Source organism: Apteryx rowi, unplaced genomic scaffold (genome assembly GCF_003343035.1).
Source record: "Apteryx rowi isolate R43461 unplaced genomic scaffold, aptRow1 scaffold_54, whole genome shotgun sequence".
Taxonomy (NCBI): domain Eukaryota; kingdom Metazoa; phylum Chordata; class Aves; order Apterygiformes; family Apterygidae; genus Apteryx; species Apteryx rowi.
Window position 1 is genome coordinate 1,738,307 of NW_020450805.1, and position 16,095 is coordinate 1,754,401.

Genomic DNA, 16,095 nt, shown 5'->3' on the forward strand with positions numbered 1-16,095 from the left:
TCCTCCTCCTCCTCCTCCTCCTCCTCCTTCCCTTCCTCCTCCTCCTCCTTCTGTGGGGTTCTGGGTTTGTATTCCTCTTGGTTGTATAAAGTTGTACTTCTGATCTTACAAAGACTCTTTTATATAGTATCTTGGGCTTTGGTCTAATTGCATAGGTTTAAACTGTTCTAAAATGGACTTTGAAAACCAAGCTGCATACGCATCTTTTATGTTAGTAACTAACATAAAATTCCCATTAGATTTGCTTGCACAACCTTAGCCTGCACAATCTGTGGCCAGGAAAATAATGGACTGTTGCAGAATATGGCTTTGCATTTAGCATTCTAGTGCTAATTCAGCTAATTTCCTCACAACCATTAACCTTGCAAACCTAGCTGAAAAAGAATATAATTAAAAAAAGATTTCTCCTTTCAACATTAAGAATGGCAATGCCATGAGAACAGATGAAATTGGTTTAAAAAAAAAAAAATCAGTACAGTTCTCTGTTAGTGGACTGTATAAATACTGCCTTGTAGAGTAGGAAATTTTTGCTTTAGGAATTTAGAAGCTATTTTTTCTAAATATTTTTTGTCGATTTATCTTCTTCATAATCTACATGCTCACAGTTATTTTGATGCTGTAGACGATGTTTTGTATTTTTTTTCAAAACTTTTTTGCTGCTGCTATTTTCTTCAGTCATGCTCATTTCTGATCTTTACAATTAATGTATACTCTTTTTTAACTCCAGTTTGAATGATAACTGGAAGGTGGATCTTAGGCACTGCCTATTATGGCTGTGCAGAGATATTTTAGAGACCTAAACATAGAAATATTTTAAATATGATGTCATTTTGCATTCCAGGTTCTCTGTGAATTGTTCCAGTCCTCTCCTCAGCGTGGGAACCTCCCAACCTCTGGAAATATTTCAGGATTTATTAGGAGGCTTTTTTTGCAACTGATGCTAGAGGATGAGAAAGTGACTCTGTTTCTTCAGTCCCCATGTCCAGTAAGGGTCTTTGATATCTATATGGTGACCATGAATTAGCTTTATTCTTAAAGAAATTCAGGTTATAGTCAACTTTGAGAGGTTATGCAGCAGCTTTTCCTACTGTACACGTTGCAGGATTTTGGAAGGGAATGCTTTGGTGAGGTTCAGTTGTAACTCAACATTTTGATTGTGTTACACAATAAATTAGTTTTGTACCTGAATATTAGTAAGCAGTTCCCATAATGGTAGGATGGATGGAGCCAATGGCTGTCTTATTGCAGAGAAGCCTATAGAAAATTACTGTAAGCAAAGAACAGTTAAAAATTTCAGAGCTAAAATATGTTAGCTAAAACATTTCAATTATTTAAAATTAAGTAGTGACTTTTTGTCCATCATAGTAACAAAAAGTAGATATTATATCTAGAATGCACTTTATTTTTAAGTCCGAGCACTAGAAAAATGACATCTTTCTCCAAGTATGTTGTGATTTTGCTAATTTAATTTCAGAAGTTTTAATTTCTGAAATAATCATACATCTGGGACACTCAATTTTTGTCTGGTAAACAGCTATGGAAAATGATTCATTTTTTTTAAAAACAAATACACTATTATACTGTTTCAGTTGCTAAGAATATTCTAAGATTTTGAAGCAAATTCTTTTGCATTTTAAAAAATTTAACTTGTTCTAATTTAATGTTTTTTACTGTCTTATACTGTATACCTCAAAAGTTGAATATTTTCAACTTTTCTTGTTTAGCACAAAAAGAGTTAACTTTATTTTGCTGAAGTAAATTTGTAAGAACTTAATGATTTAACTTATTTCAGAGTATTAAATTCCTTTTTCTTTTTTCAGCTATACAAAGGTAGAATTAATGCTACCAGTCATGTGATTCAGCATCCAATGTATGGAGCAGGACACAAATTTCGCACTCTTCATTTGCCTGTCTCAACAACTCTAGCAGAGGTTCTTGATCGCGTGTCAGGCAAGTTTATAATAGTTTGTGTTTTATTTTTAAAGATATAGTTTCAATTAAAAAAACCCATGCATGCCTTATCTATATGTATATTTGGAATGTTCATAGTTGCCAAATACGAAACGGAGGTTTAAGTTGTAAGCCTTTGCATATCTCTTACATGTTCCATTTAAAATGTACTTTTATTGTTCAGAGATCTTATGTACTTTCTGTAAATCTCATATGAAACTCAAAGTCAGGTAGCTCGGTTACAATGCCAGTGGGGAAGGTGTGATTTTGTTGTTGTTTGTTGGTTGGTGGTTGGTTTTCAAATATTTAACATATTTTTCAATATTTAACATGTTTTGAAATCTGAATATTTGCAAGACCATGTGTAGGATATTGCAAATGTCAGTCTTTAAAATGCCCTATCCTTTCACCCTGTCACTTAAACGTTCCAAAACAAATAATGTCACTTAAATAGTCTGGGACTTAAAAGTTTTTCCTAAGATTAAGATCGCAGAAATGGTATTTCTATGAAAAGGATATAAATGAAGTATCCATCTAATTTCTGTGGATATGCATTTGCCTGTTATGTAAACATTTTGGTTTACTTACTAAGTGGAGATTGAGAACCTTAATTTAATGTTAGAGTTGAAGTTTAAAATTAGACACAACAAGCATGAATTTAGGCATGATTTTAATTTTTTTTTTTAAGTTCAATATTTTTAATTATACTACTTGATTATATATAGAGAGATGAGGCCCTCTGTAGGGCACTCTGTTGACCAGGCTGCCCAGATTAGGACGGGAATTTTGACACCTGAATGGTAGATGCCCACCCTGAACTTCAGTGGTTTGTTTAACACTTTAGCAAACAGAACTGTTTTTTAAAGATTAAGGCTAGTGATTTTTTTTTCTTTTACATGCAATTAAGAGTAGAACTCATACTAAATGTGGCATGTCTATGCCAGAGGTCTCTAGGTAAAACCAGACAAGATGCAAGTTGATTCTCCTCATGTAAACAATACAAAGTAAAACCTGTTAGATCACGTTCCATCAAAAATAAGTTTTAAGCGTGTCTAATTAAAAAAAATAGGCCATAACAATTTCTCTTTACTATTAAGGTGGTGGTCTCATTTTAGTAAAAACAAATGAAAGTCAAAATTCATCACAGCAATTATAATTTTGCCATACTGAAGATGTGCACTGAMCCATAGCTGCCCATAATTTTGTCTAGGTATTTATGTTCTTAGGCAGATATATTTATATGTGTAATTTTTCAGAACTCTGTGAGTTTGAAAGTACTTTAGGATCAACTTTAATTTCTGAAGCAGATCTTTGTGGAGTTCAGAGGAACTGTTGCTTTTTTTTTTTTTTCTTTTTTTTTTAATATATATCTACTGAAAACCTTTAAATTATCAACAAATGCTGTGGTGACACTTTCAGCTTTTCTGCCTAGTGTTTTAAAAATAAAGGTATTGCCCTAATGTACTTAACAACAAGATGATGAAAGTACTACAACAACATTTCCAACACTAGGCACTATTTGGCATTTCCAACACTGGACAGAACAAAATGTGCTTTGGGACTTTGGCTAAAAAATAGCGAAGCCTAGAAAAATGCATGAAACTTATTTACCTGTGATCAGTAACTTATGATTTTTGATAGAATTTTTTATTCACTTAGTGTCATGACAAGGTCACGTGTGGAATGTGACAAAGGTCTTTAGACCCTTGTGCTATTTATGGTCAGACTTGCTGTAGTGGGTGGAATAGCTCACTCTGTATACATTTTTTTTTTTTTTTTGTAATTTCTTTTTAAATTAAGTGTAACTAGGACAAAAAGAATGTAAGTTAACATTTGGCTTCTCAGCTTTGAGCCACTCTTTCTGTAAAACTAGAGCACTCAAAAAGAGAAACACTTGCTTAGGTGACTAAACCATGCTGTCACATGCATAACTGATCTGCTTAACGCAAAATGTTGTAACGCACACTTATGTGGTAAAGACTTGCTGTATACTTCTGAAAAAAATCTTGCCGATTACCTGAATAAGCTTCTAAAAAAGGGTGATCTGTTTTGTCATTTTCCTCTTGTGCTTTATTTTTCTTCTCTCTGTTGGGAATGTTCATTCTTTATTAAGGTCATTTTTCTTAATCTTTCTTAATGCTTTTATTAAGGATTGGACTGTCGGTCGATATGCCTTTAAGCTGTGTCAGATTGAGAAAAGTCTTGGTTTGCTAGAAATACACCAAGTCCTGTCAGCTACAGTCGGATTTCCCCAATTCACAGCCCTTAAGGACTGCATTTCTGTTCCTGACAAATTTCTAGTATAAACACAATAAACTTATTTTCTACACTGGGTTAACTTGTTCCAGTTTCGAGTAAAGAGAAAATACTGCTATCGATAGCTTCATGCCTAGTTGTATTGCCCTTCGGCATGCTTTCGGCATGCTACTGGCTGACCGCAAATGGCTGCGATTGGGAGAATTTCCAGTGTGCAATATGCTCCCTTAAAGCCTGTTTATCCCTTTGCTGAGTTTTTGAATAACCCTCCTCTCCAAGGCTGAGGAAAAATGATGCCTGACTGGAGCTGTAATTATACAGAAGTAGGAACCTTAGGATATACTGTTGCTGTTTTCATGTTATTTGGACTTGCTGCTATCCAAATTAGATGAAAACTGGTATTAAAAAAAAAAAAAAAAAGGGCTATTACCATAACTTTAAACTACTGTCACCACTGCAATAATACGAACTTGTGAAAATCCTATGTTGGAGGCTATTCCTTGGATTAATTCATTTTTTTCTTAAATATGCCATCGATGTTTTCTGTATGATATTAAAACCTCAAATTGATTATGTCATACTTTCTGCAAAAAATAAATCACAATAATTGTATTTACCCCTCATGCTTTTTTCCTGCCTTGCAAACACTGTCTAAAATCATTGCTAAATCTGCTGCTCGCATCCCTTCACCAGAGGAAGAAAATGTGCAGTATCATTGCAGATGTGATCGTCTAGGATGAGTACCAGTTACTTTGCAGTCCATTCCCCTTAGCCTTAAGTTAYGGTACTGTTCCTGGCTGGTCAGCAAAATTGAATAGCAAAACTGGATATCATCCGAACACTAAAAATACCGTTGTTTAAGCTTCCTCAATGATTTTGCTAAGAAATTTATAAATATTCCACCAACAAATGGGCATTCAATCAATGGGACCAGGCTAGAGCTACTCCAGAGTGTATAAATAAATAAATAATATTACTATTAATAATAATAAAAAAAATATCCAGTCTGAAATATGTAGTGTGGGTTTTGGGTCCTCAGTACTGGCAGTTTCACTGTTCATATCTTCTTTCGGTCTGCACTACTGGGTAGACATAGACATCATCAGTGTCTTCTTCAGGCATAAATTACAGTGTATTTCCACGGAGGTCAAACCATATCTCTTTCAGTGCCTCAACTATAGCTGATATGAAATTAAAGGAAGCTGGATTGTACTTCTAGATCTTGAGGCTGTGGTTATGGCTTAAGGCTGTGGTTTAGTGGAAACAAGAACCTACTTGGAAACAATTAGGAAATTATTTGGCCGTTTTAGTGCTAGTGTTGTATCTCAACAGGTGTGAAATGATCCATTGTAACCAGTAATCAGTAATTCAGTAGTTACTGCTTGGTATTTGTGGTCTGTACTAGCCAAAATAGTTGAACTGCTGTAATCTAGTAATCACTTGAGCAAATGGTACAAGATTAAGATGTACAGTGTTCTTTGAGCATCTTTCAATTTCAAAGGAGCAGTCATACTCACTGGTTCTGAAACTGGATCAATGTATGACACTAGATACCCAGGCTTACATATAACAATTTATTTGGAGAAGCTTGCAGGTGTCCATAAAAAAAAAAGTGTGTGTGTGTGTGTGTATGGGGGGTGTGTGTTTGTTTGTTTGTTGTTTTTTTAACTTAACCTCCTCACTGTTCTGTTGGTCACAGTGGTGTTTTAACATAAGCATTCTTGACCTGTCACATAGCTTTTCAGAGTTGTAACAGTGTTAAATTGTTAGAGGAAAGTGTGTGCATTTGTTTTTTTGTTTGTTTGTTTTGTTTTTGTCAGGCTTATCCTAACATCTTAATTTGTAGGTATTTATAAAAATATTACTGCCTGGGATAGAGCTGTAAGCCAGTAAAATAGTAGAGAATGGCAAGTGCCTTGTTAACAGCCTAGAAACTGGTAATAAAATTGACCTGATATCTTGAAATACCTTTCTCTTCTCTCTCTCTCTCTCTCTCTCTTTTTTTTTTTTTTTTTTTTTGCCTATAGATACACCCAGTATCACAGCTAAACTAATTAATGAACAGAAGGAAGATAAAGAAAAAAAGAACTATGAAGAGAAAGAAAAAGTTAAAGCAGAAAATGGATTTCAGGACAATTATAGTGTTGTTGTTGCTTCTGGTATGTTTTTTTCTTCTACCTGCTGAAAGATGGATTTCTCTGAACATTAAATGCAAAAAAAAGAAAATCATATCAACCAGTAATTCATTTTATTACTAAAGATGGTTAGCAAAAACTTGTATTGCCGTATTAATCTAGCTGGCTGTTTACTGGGAACTGGCCTTTGCTGTTTGAGGCACTGCTTCTAATGAATTATATGCTTCAACAAATTCATACTTAAACAAGTGTATCTGTGGTATGCTATGGATGCTGTGGCTAGTGCATTTTACAGAATTTCAAAGAGCCGTACCTTTGCAGTGGCTGGTGTGTTAAATTTGATCACCCGCTCCCACAGTGTGATTTTGGGGAATAAAAGGGTTCTTGTACTTTGTGTAACAACTGTGCAAAAATCTGTCAGATGGAGAACATGTATAAAACTATGCTATTCCACCTGGAAAGTGCAAATAGAGTTTTTTCCTCTAGAAAGTAATCTGGAAATTGTTCTGAAAGCATTCGTGTAAACCTGTCTTCTCCAAAATTGGTATAGAGGCTATAGCTGAACATGGTAATTTTGCAGTGGAACAAGAAGGTTACAGTTCCGGCGATGGCTGCAGAGATCATTAGTCTTTCAGTTTGAACTTCTGGTGTGTGAGAGAGATTAATGAACTTCAAACTATCCTACCTTTCTGCCTTTATAGAGCTATCTCAATTTCATTTACACTTCATGAAGCATGAAGAAGAGATGCGGATTTTCCTTTGACTTCTGGCACCAATGTTTCTCAACATCCTTTATTTCAGGATTTTAGATGTAGATACAACACTGAATTCAAGTGTTTAATAGAGCAGTGGTTTCACTGATCTTTGTATACATCTAAAGCAACACAGTTGATAGTTAATTGCAGCAACTTTATCCAGAAAGGTGTTTACAATAGCTGCCACCTAAGCAGAGTAAACATGTTTTAATAAGATCCAAAACATTTGTTCGTTCAAGTGAAGGGTTAAAACATGAATAAAAGAACCCAGGAGGAAAAAATTAATATTTCAAGATTGAAGAAATGGCATAGCATAGCCAGCCATGTGTTATCCCAGTCATATCTCTGATCATACTGCTTGATATATCTCATTCCATTTTTTAGAAAGAAAGAGACTTAAGTTTTTCTGTCTTTTTGCCTGCATTTCTTCCAATTAGGTAAAACAATTAAAAATGTAAATTTATTCCATTTACTTTTGTTCTTACTACCTTTTTATGAAATCTTCTTTTTGTCTACATTTTCATATGTTCTGTTTTGTACCTTTTCAGTCTCCTCAGAGATTCACCCAGCCAGTGTTTAACTTGTTCCTTGTTTGTAAAATTAATAAAGATTTAGAGATGCTGTTTGGGGCCTAATCTCCTGAGAAGAGCTAATCTAGTAGACTGAGGTGATCGGAGAATGTGCTGAGTATTATAATTGTTTCTACTGAACAGCTAAAATCAGAGCATAGCATAGCATTTCAGGTGGGGCGGCTGTTAACTTTCCAGGTTCTCCTGGCTGCTTATAAGGCCATATTCACTGTGAGTCTTTGTATATGGACCCAGCTACCCGTTGACTTTTTTTACTTGGTCTGTCACCTCCATGGAAGAGTATGTGATAGTGGTATAGTTTGGCTGAGCCTTGAGTCAACTTAAACTGTCCAAAATATGACAGTCTTGCTACATAAGCTCAATAAGCTTTTCGTCTACCTATGCTGCCTTTTAGTCTTCCTGTAGTTCAAAGGTTTTGACCTAGGCAACTTTAAAAGCATGTTCAAAGGTACCTTTCATTGCATGTGCTACTATCAGAACTGCAGCTGAAGTCATCTTGGTAGACCAGGCAAGTAGGCTGTATGCTGAAATATCTGTCAGTTTGGGAACTTTTTCCCTTATTTGCCTTCAGCTGAAAAAACAACCTAAAAGGTTTTACCATAGGCCTCATTGCTGTGCAGTCCCTTCGCTAGTTTAAGGTAGAATCAGAACAGTAGTTTTTGCTTTTTTATGAATGATATGATCTAGTAGAGTTATGTTTGGGGCTCAGGAGAATCCACAACCTTGTAAGTGTATAAAAATAGTGGGATTAGATCCAAACAGATTGTATACATGAATGCTTCTCATATTTTTTGATTTGTCTGGGCTGAGAAGTTGGACCTTTTTCCTAGCATTGAAGACATGGAGTACATTGCATCTTGGCTAACTGAAGTTATTAAATACCAGAATAACTTTGAATTTTTTACTTATATACTAGGTTTGAAATCTCAGTCAAAAAGAGCTGTTTCATCCACCCCCCCACGCCCACCATCGAGACGAGGAAGAGTGATGGCGGATAAAGTAGGTACCTCTTCCTCAGGAGGAGAGTCTTCCAGCAAGACCATTAGTGTTCCAGTCTTTCACCTATATCATAAACTTCTACCAGGTAACTTTAATAACTGTCTTTAAAATTTAAAACAATGGTCTTTTGCAATAGTTGGTATGTCATTAGAAAGTAGGTGTAATGCTGATGGACTTCTGTATATGTGTATTCAGCCTTCTGAAGGGTAGAGCACTGCTGTAGTTGGTAATTGCTTTCAACCAAAAGTGGAATATTGCAACAACATTGTAGCTTGATGAAAATAATGAATATGCTGATTTTCCTTGAAGTTTATTTCCTGGTTCCTAAACAAGATCTAAGAAAAATTTCCCCTTTAGCTGAGGAATAAAAGGGCTTTTTTTTTAAGGTGACTCACATTTTGTTTGACTTGCAAGTCAGAATTAAACAGGTAGTTTTGCCCTGTTATTTCATGTTCTGAGTGGGCAACCAACATCTGTTGCTGTCTGGAAGGTTGATTTGCCAGTTCTGGAATATTCTTGAGTGAATTCCATAATACTTGTGTCTTCAAAACCAGCACGTCTTAAGCAGTTTGTCATGTTTTATGTAGAGTAGGTATGTACTCGGGCTTTATCAGCTATCTGGACCAAACTATACACTTTTGGTGGCAAATTTGTGGTTGGGGCACAGATCAGAGGAGAAATAAATTTTAATGAAGACAGATCACTTGTTAAAGAACTATTATTTCAGCAAAAGAAGAGTTGAGAATCATTAGAGAATAAAGAAACTCTCCTACAGAGAGAGGGATTGGTGTGACTGGAATTCTTAACGTTAGAAAAGGGATAAAGTACAGGGACATGGATAAAATATTTTAATATTATTCAGAAGAGTTTCTCATCTATTTTAATCAAAGTCATTTTCACCTAGTACAGAATTAAATTTTTTTCCAGTTTGACCATTTTTACCTTATGGTTGCACACATTTATGCCACCACAATACAAGGATGATGAAGGGGTGGGATTTAATAGTAGTGGGCAGGCAGTACCTGCTTAAAATGCACATCAAATTACAGCCATAGCTTTTTGTTGCGTTTGCCAAGTGCTTGAGCTTTTGGCACAGAGCTGCCTTAGGGAATGTTGGCATAGTTCTTCAACAGGCTCTTCCAAACTGATGGGGCCCCTTTTCCTAAGAGAATGAATGTTAGAAGTAAGGCTTTGGTTTAGAGCCAAATAATACTTAGTCTGCTTGGCATCTGTGGTACAAGTAATGAACAGCACCCAGACAGGCATGTTAAAATAACCCAATCATAATTTTCTGCTCTGACTTGATGCCATTGTTGTTTAGGCCAACCATTACCAGCTGAAATGACACTTGCCCAGCTTCTAACTCTGCTGTATGACCGTAAACTCCCTCAAGGCTACCGATCAATAGATTTGACTGTTAAGCTTGGTTCCAAAGTCATCTCAGATCCAAGCTTATCAAAAACAGACTCATTTAAACGTCTGCACACAGAAAAAGGTGAGTGTTTTGACTTTTTTTGATATCTTCCTTTATAAATGTTTTTATTTCGGACAAAAATGGCTTTGTCTTTCTTGGTGAGAAGTAGCATTTTTCTGTATCTTCTTGGATGGTGTTCCTGCGTTGTTCACCACAAGGCAAGTGCTAAGCTTCGTGATAATGAATGAATTCACAGCCTGTGTCTTCAACTGTGTGTAATAAGATGTACTAATAGAGTGGTTCTTGTTTCACTTTTGTTTCTTCACCATATTGTTGGGTATGATGTTATTATTTGATTGGATAGACACCATGTATTTTTATTGACGTGTATACCAGTTCTCAGTGGTAAGTATTTGTGCTGATAACTAGGGCAGATTAAGCAACGCAGGAACTGTGTGTTTGAAGCTGTATCTGTTACAGAAGCCTGCAGCAGCTCAGTTACTTAGATGCTTCTTTGATAAAAGGGAATTCTTCTCAAGCCCTGAAGATCTCATAATTCCAGCTTTTAAGAACACTGTTTAGTACTTTTTAATAGTGTCCGTTTCTTGTTAAGGTTTTCCTAATCGTTTGCTTATCTGTCTGCTCATAGTATTTTCAGGGATTTGGGGGGGGGGGGGAGGTGTATCCAGGGAATCTGGCTTGAAGTATTTTGACGTCCTTCCTTTAGGGAAGGAATTAGAGGAATGGGACCTTGAAATTAAGCTAAGGTGCTCTGCTGATCGCYGGGCTGCTCACACAGCATGGAATTAGGAAGTTAATCATTTGGTTACTTTAAGATAGAAGCTTGTGGTAAAAACTGTTCATTAAATAGATAAGTATTTTTCTAGAAAAGATTGAGTAGAGAGTTGAATAAGAAAAGAAAAAACAACCAAAAGACCTATTTTCTGGCTTGCTGGTCTGAGCTAGGTATTTCCTGATTGCATCTAATGGCTTTAAAAGATTGATGGATATACAGATCTCTCGTGTTGAGAGGCTTCTGTCTTTCATACACAGTTTTTATTTTATTTTTCTGTTTATTTAAATTCTAAACCTATAATAAATATTTTTCTGTTATTTTAATGAAACTTGAAAATAATCATTTGAGGTTTGGTTTATTAGTAGGGTTGCATGTGAAGACACATGCATGTGAAGAAATTTTATTGGATTGCTAGTCTTTCTTTTTTAATTTGAGACTAATGCTTTTGAAAAACTGGCTTTGTCATTGCAAATCTATTGAGCCGTCATACAATAGAGCACAATCTTACAGTTAACATTCAGATGTCTCTCAGTTACCACTCATCAGTTTTGCAGGTTTTCCTAGTGCTCTGTAAAAAGCTTTTCTAAATTAATATTTTTCCACTTATTGCTTAAAATAGACTTTCATTTTGCCACCATCCATGGTGGATAGAGTTTATAGCTTAATGTGGTGTCTTGAGAACTGCATTTGTTACTACTGTATTTGATGAAAAGCATGCATTTGTGTGATTCAGCCTGAGGAGAAGCCCTTGTTTGCGAGACAAGCAGTTTTACATGGCAAGTTGATGCCTTTAGTGAAAACGTGCAGAACATTCATGGAAGTGAAATGATGTAAATTGGTAAATGGTGTAAATTTATAAGAAGATTAACTAAAGTTACACTTTAGTATACTGCAGAGGCATATGTAAGGGTTAAGGGTAACTCCTTGCAAGAATGTTTACTGGGCGAGGGGAGTAGCAATGTGTTTGCACACCTAATAGAAGATCTGCCTATACCCTTACTCACTGACATATATTTTTAAAGTACCTGTGTAGAGAAGCATATGGTGTTACAAAACATTGCACCTTAGTTGCATTTTTAGTATTTATGTATGTCTATTTTTTATTTTCCTTCTTCAGGAAGGTTCACAGCTTTTTACACTGTAATGTAAATTCTGATCAACATGTGAGAAGCAGAAGGGTTGACTCTTCCTTTAAAATACTTATTTTAAAATCTTCATTTTAAAATCTTCCTTGGCAAGGAAGCAAATCTGACCTTTCCAGGGGTCAGATCAATTCATGTCATCACAAGCAATCGAGCTGTAAATACTGTTCAGCCTGGCGTGGTGGAATTCTCCACTTGGCTGATAGAAGGCAGTCCAGCATGTTCAAAACCATCTACAGCTGCTATCTGTGCTCATAGGGAAAACTTTACAGAAGCAGTATCCTTCTGTGTCCTTAACAGCAGCATTCAATGTTGAATGCACAGAAAGTCTTATGTTTGGGGTCTTTCTTACAAGGATTATCTTGCTTTGGAAATGTCGGTGAGCTGTTCTATTTCTAGTAGTCCTTCAGGCTGAATTAAGAATTGATGTACATACCCTTGATATGAGCTTATTAGGTTGGCTACTTTGATCCCATTGCTCTATAGAGATGTGCTCCTTCCCACAAGGTATTCATGATGTCCTTGTAACCTGGTGCTTCTTGCTCATTTAAAAGTTGAGAATCTGGATAGGGACCTGCTGTTTCTTATTCTCTCTCAAATTGGAGAAGAAAAGATTTCAAAAAAAGATTAAAAAAAAATCTGCATATAAAATGAAAACAAAATGCACATTAGTTTTGGTAGCTACATGAACTATAGTGTGCTTCTGTGTTTTTATAGGTACATAACAAATGATAATATGTATGCCTACGCGCATTTTAAATATAATCATGCATTTTCAGCTGGGTGTCAGACTGCTCACAGCACAAAGATACTTCTGGCTTCTGGCTGCTTGACTGGGCTTTATTGATGGTGAGGTAAATGATGGGAATGGGGAAATTAAGGAGAAATTTTCTTCAACATTTTGGAGGAAAAAAAAACAGAAGACCAATTTGTGTAAAATTATTTTTCCTTTCTTCAGCTATGAACTCTTTATCAAAGGGTAACAAACCTACTCTTATCTCCCAGTTGAAAGGCAGAATAAAAGAAAATACATTGTCATACTTTCAAAGCTAACAAAATTTTGAAACCATAGATCAAATTTTAGTAAAACATTAAATTTTAATAGTAGGTAACTTTGTATAAATAGTCTCAAGTTATGGCGCAAATCTGGCATCATTGCCAAAAGGTACTAATGCCTTTTCTTTTTGACATCCTTGTACTGATGTATTTCAGGTTCTTGACTCAGGTTCTGCTGAAGAAGGAATTGCTACATTTGAAGTTCATTTTTAGGTAGAGGAGGAAACAAACACAATGTTGATGATGCTGTATTAATTTCTGTTTCCATCTGTTTTTATAGAACATGCAGATTTATTGGGGCCTTGCCCTGAAGATGAAGCAATCAGCCCTGGCGATGAGTGTATGGATGCAGTGCTAGATGAATCACTTCTTGAAACAAGTCCCATTCAGTCTCCACTGCAAGTTTTTGCAGGAATGGGTGGATTGGCCCTCATTGCAGAGAGACTCCCTATGCTTTATCCTGACGTAATTCAACAAGTGAGTGAAAAAATCAGCGTAGAAAAACATGCTAAGACTTTAAGAGCAATGTTTTTCCCATGTTTCAGTATGGTCCAGTTTGACATCTTAGTTGTGTGGAAGCTTCTTTAAAGTAGTCAAATGCATGACTCCACTGCACAGTTGAGCTGTACATGCTGCTTCCCTGTGCATGTTGTGGTTTGCTTGAGTAAGCACGTCCTTCTTGTGGAACAAAAGCATGAATTCAGTGTTACTGCTTGCCTCGCTTTTGTTAATTCCTAAGATACCTTGCATTTCTGATGGAGGGTTCAGTAACATAAAGTTGCTGTGCTATGAGGCCATACTTGCTTATCATTTGAATTGCCTGTGTAAATGTACCCTCAGTGTTGTTTTTATGGTTAAATGAAATCCAGTTCTCAAAGTGGATCACGTAGAGTTTCTCTTGGAGGCACTGATACAGTTTACAAAAGCGTCAACAAGGGCATTAGTGTGGAATTACTGCTTTGGCTACTTTCCTATGTACACGAGCCACCAGTATTAACAAGGGAAAAATAATCACTGAATTATTCTAGCTTTACTTGGCTGTATTTTTGAAACTTTCTGCTGATACTCCTAATAGAAAAAATTATGAATGGCTATTCCCTTTGAAATTAAGTTAATCCTGAGTGAAGTGTGCTGTTCAGTACCTCGACTGCTAACCTGTGGCAGGAATAGCAACCCTGTAGTGAGACCAGGTAATTAATAGGAATCCTTTGTTAATGACAGTGCAGTTCAGGAAGAACCTGTTAGATACTGGTGAAACATTAGAGAGAATAGTTCTCTGAAGATATTTTAGATGTCTAGTACCAAGCCTTTTTAAGAATTAAAAATGAAAGGAGTGTGTTCACATATGCAATTATTATATTTTGAAATCCAGCGAGGTAACATGTGGTCTGCATTAAGAGACTGATCCATAGATTCCTGTAACAGACGAAGGGCAATTTATGACTGTGAGAAATTTGATCCCTTTTTCTCCCTTTTTTCTGTAGTCCTGAGAAGATATTCTCTTTAACTTTTTTTTTTTTACTTGAGATATAAATTTGCATTCAGATATTTGATAATAATTCTGTGATCCATAAAAAACACATTAAGTACAAATAATACTAAATGGAAAATTCATGGTTGAGACTGATAAATTGTCCAGACTCTTTGTTCATTAATTCTACTTCTAGATTTCTTTAGGCCACTGATAATTCTGATTCTGTAAACTCTGTATTTTAAGGTTTCCTTAATTATTCTCCTAACCTGTAGGTAACTGGAATAAATGCAGCTAAACATGACTGTGACATCTAATCAGGAATTTGGGTTTCTGAGTAAATTCTTTAAGGACTTTTCAGCTTAATCTTTTCCAGTTTAGATCAGTCTGGTGGTAATTACATCAAATTTCTCTTTGAAAATATTTAACTGCATCCTCTTAATGCAAGTGTTACATTTTACATTTCTCTTAATAAGTGGCATCAAGATTTAAAAAAAAAAAATCCCCATGTGAAAACTGTAAAAGATTTTAAACATACACATGAAAAATGACTAGAGAAATACTAGCATAGCCTTTTTTCTGTTTAGAGCTCTATCCTCAGGGTATTTAAAAATATCAGATCAAGCAAAAGGTTGAAAAGAAAATGGAAGTATTCCTGTGAGTTGACAGGATACAACTTTAAAAAAAAAAAAAAAAAAGTTAACACTAATCATTCTTCTCTGATGTAAGAAAATTTATGTAAAGTCATGAAGAATAAGACACTTTGGTTTTACTGTATGCTGTACTACATATATTACCTTTGTCCAACATTCTGTAAGGCTGTTATTTCCTTGGATCTCAAGGTAATCAGGGTCAAGCTTTGCCAGTGTTTGCTTGAATAAGAAATCTAGAGGAAAAAAGTAGACAAGTAGCTGATATGTTCATACCTGATTTAGTAGGAAGTATTTTTCCCCTTCAGTCAGCTCTTTTCAGAATTGCACTTAGAGCTGCTGTTTAAAGGTATGTTAAAATAACTGAAAGTACCTGCTAATTCTTGCCCGCAAAGGCACATATTCTGATGCTGCTTTTGTTAAAATTGAGGATTCGGGTTCCAGTTTGGCAGAAGAGAATGAGTAGATTAAAAACCTCTTTGGAAAAGGAAATTCCATCACCTTCTCAGCTGTGACGGGTCTGGTGCTTGTCAGCCCCCTTTTGCTGAGCTTGCTGGGCCAGTTCAGCTTGCTCTTCCTCGCCCTGTCATGCCCCTCTTCCTCTCGCTTTAGGAAGCAATGAAGCAATTTTCTGTCAGTTAGTGGGGCTGAATCAGCTCAAAGGAAGCAAGACCGCCTCTGTTCAGTAGCTCCAAGCTGTTAGTTTGGCTTGGCTGAAATTTCAGCTTAAGCATTTGTCTCATCTGCAGCTGTTAGACCAGACATGAATCTAACCCTGTATGTTAAAGAGTAATGTAAATATTAGGGCTGTTTAAAAACAAGAGGGTTCGGTCTAGCTACCATTGAAATCATAGGCCTTTCACAATTGACTTCAGTTGGGT

At 35.8% G+C, this 16,095-nt stretch overlaps 1 protein-coding gene across 1 annotated transcript in view; it reads left to right on the forward strand.

Annotated features, from left to right (window-relative positions):
- BIRC6 (baculoviral IAP repeat containing 6) overlaps nucleotides 1-16,095 on the forward strand; it is a 201,436-nt gene that overhangs the window by 115,734 nt on the left and 69,607 nt on the right. The window contains exons 56-61 of the mRNA XM_026081224.1: nucleotides 842-985; nucleotides 1,821-1,950; nucleotides 6,234-6,365; nucleotides 8,603-8,770; nucleotides 10,007-10,180; nucleotides 13,374-13,570. Of these exons, the coding sequence (XP_025937009.1) occupies nucleotides 842-985; nucleotides 1,821-1,950; nucleotides 6,234-6,365; nucleotides 8,603-8,770; nucleotides 10,007-10,180; nucleotides 13,374-13,570 (945 nt within the window). The remainder of the gene's footprint in view (nucleotides 1-841; nucleotides 986-1,820; nucleotides 1,951-6,233; nucleotides 6,366-8,602; nucleotides 8,771-10,006; nucleotides 10,181-13,373; nucleotides 13,571-16,095) is intronic.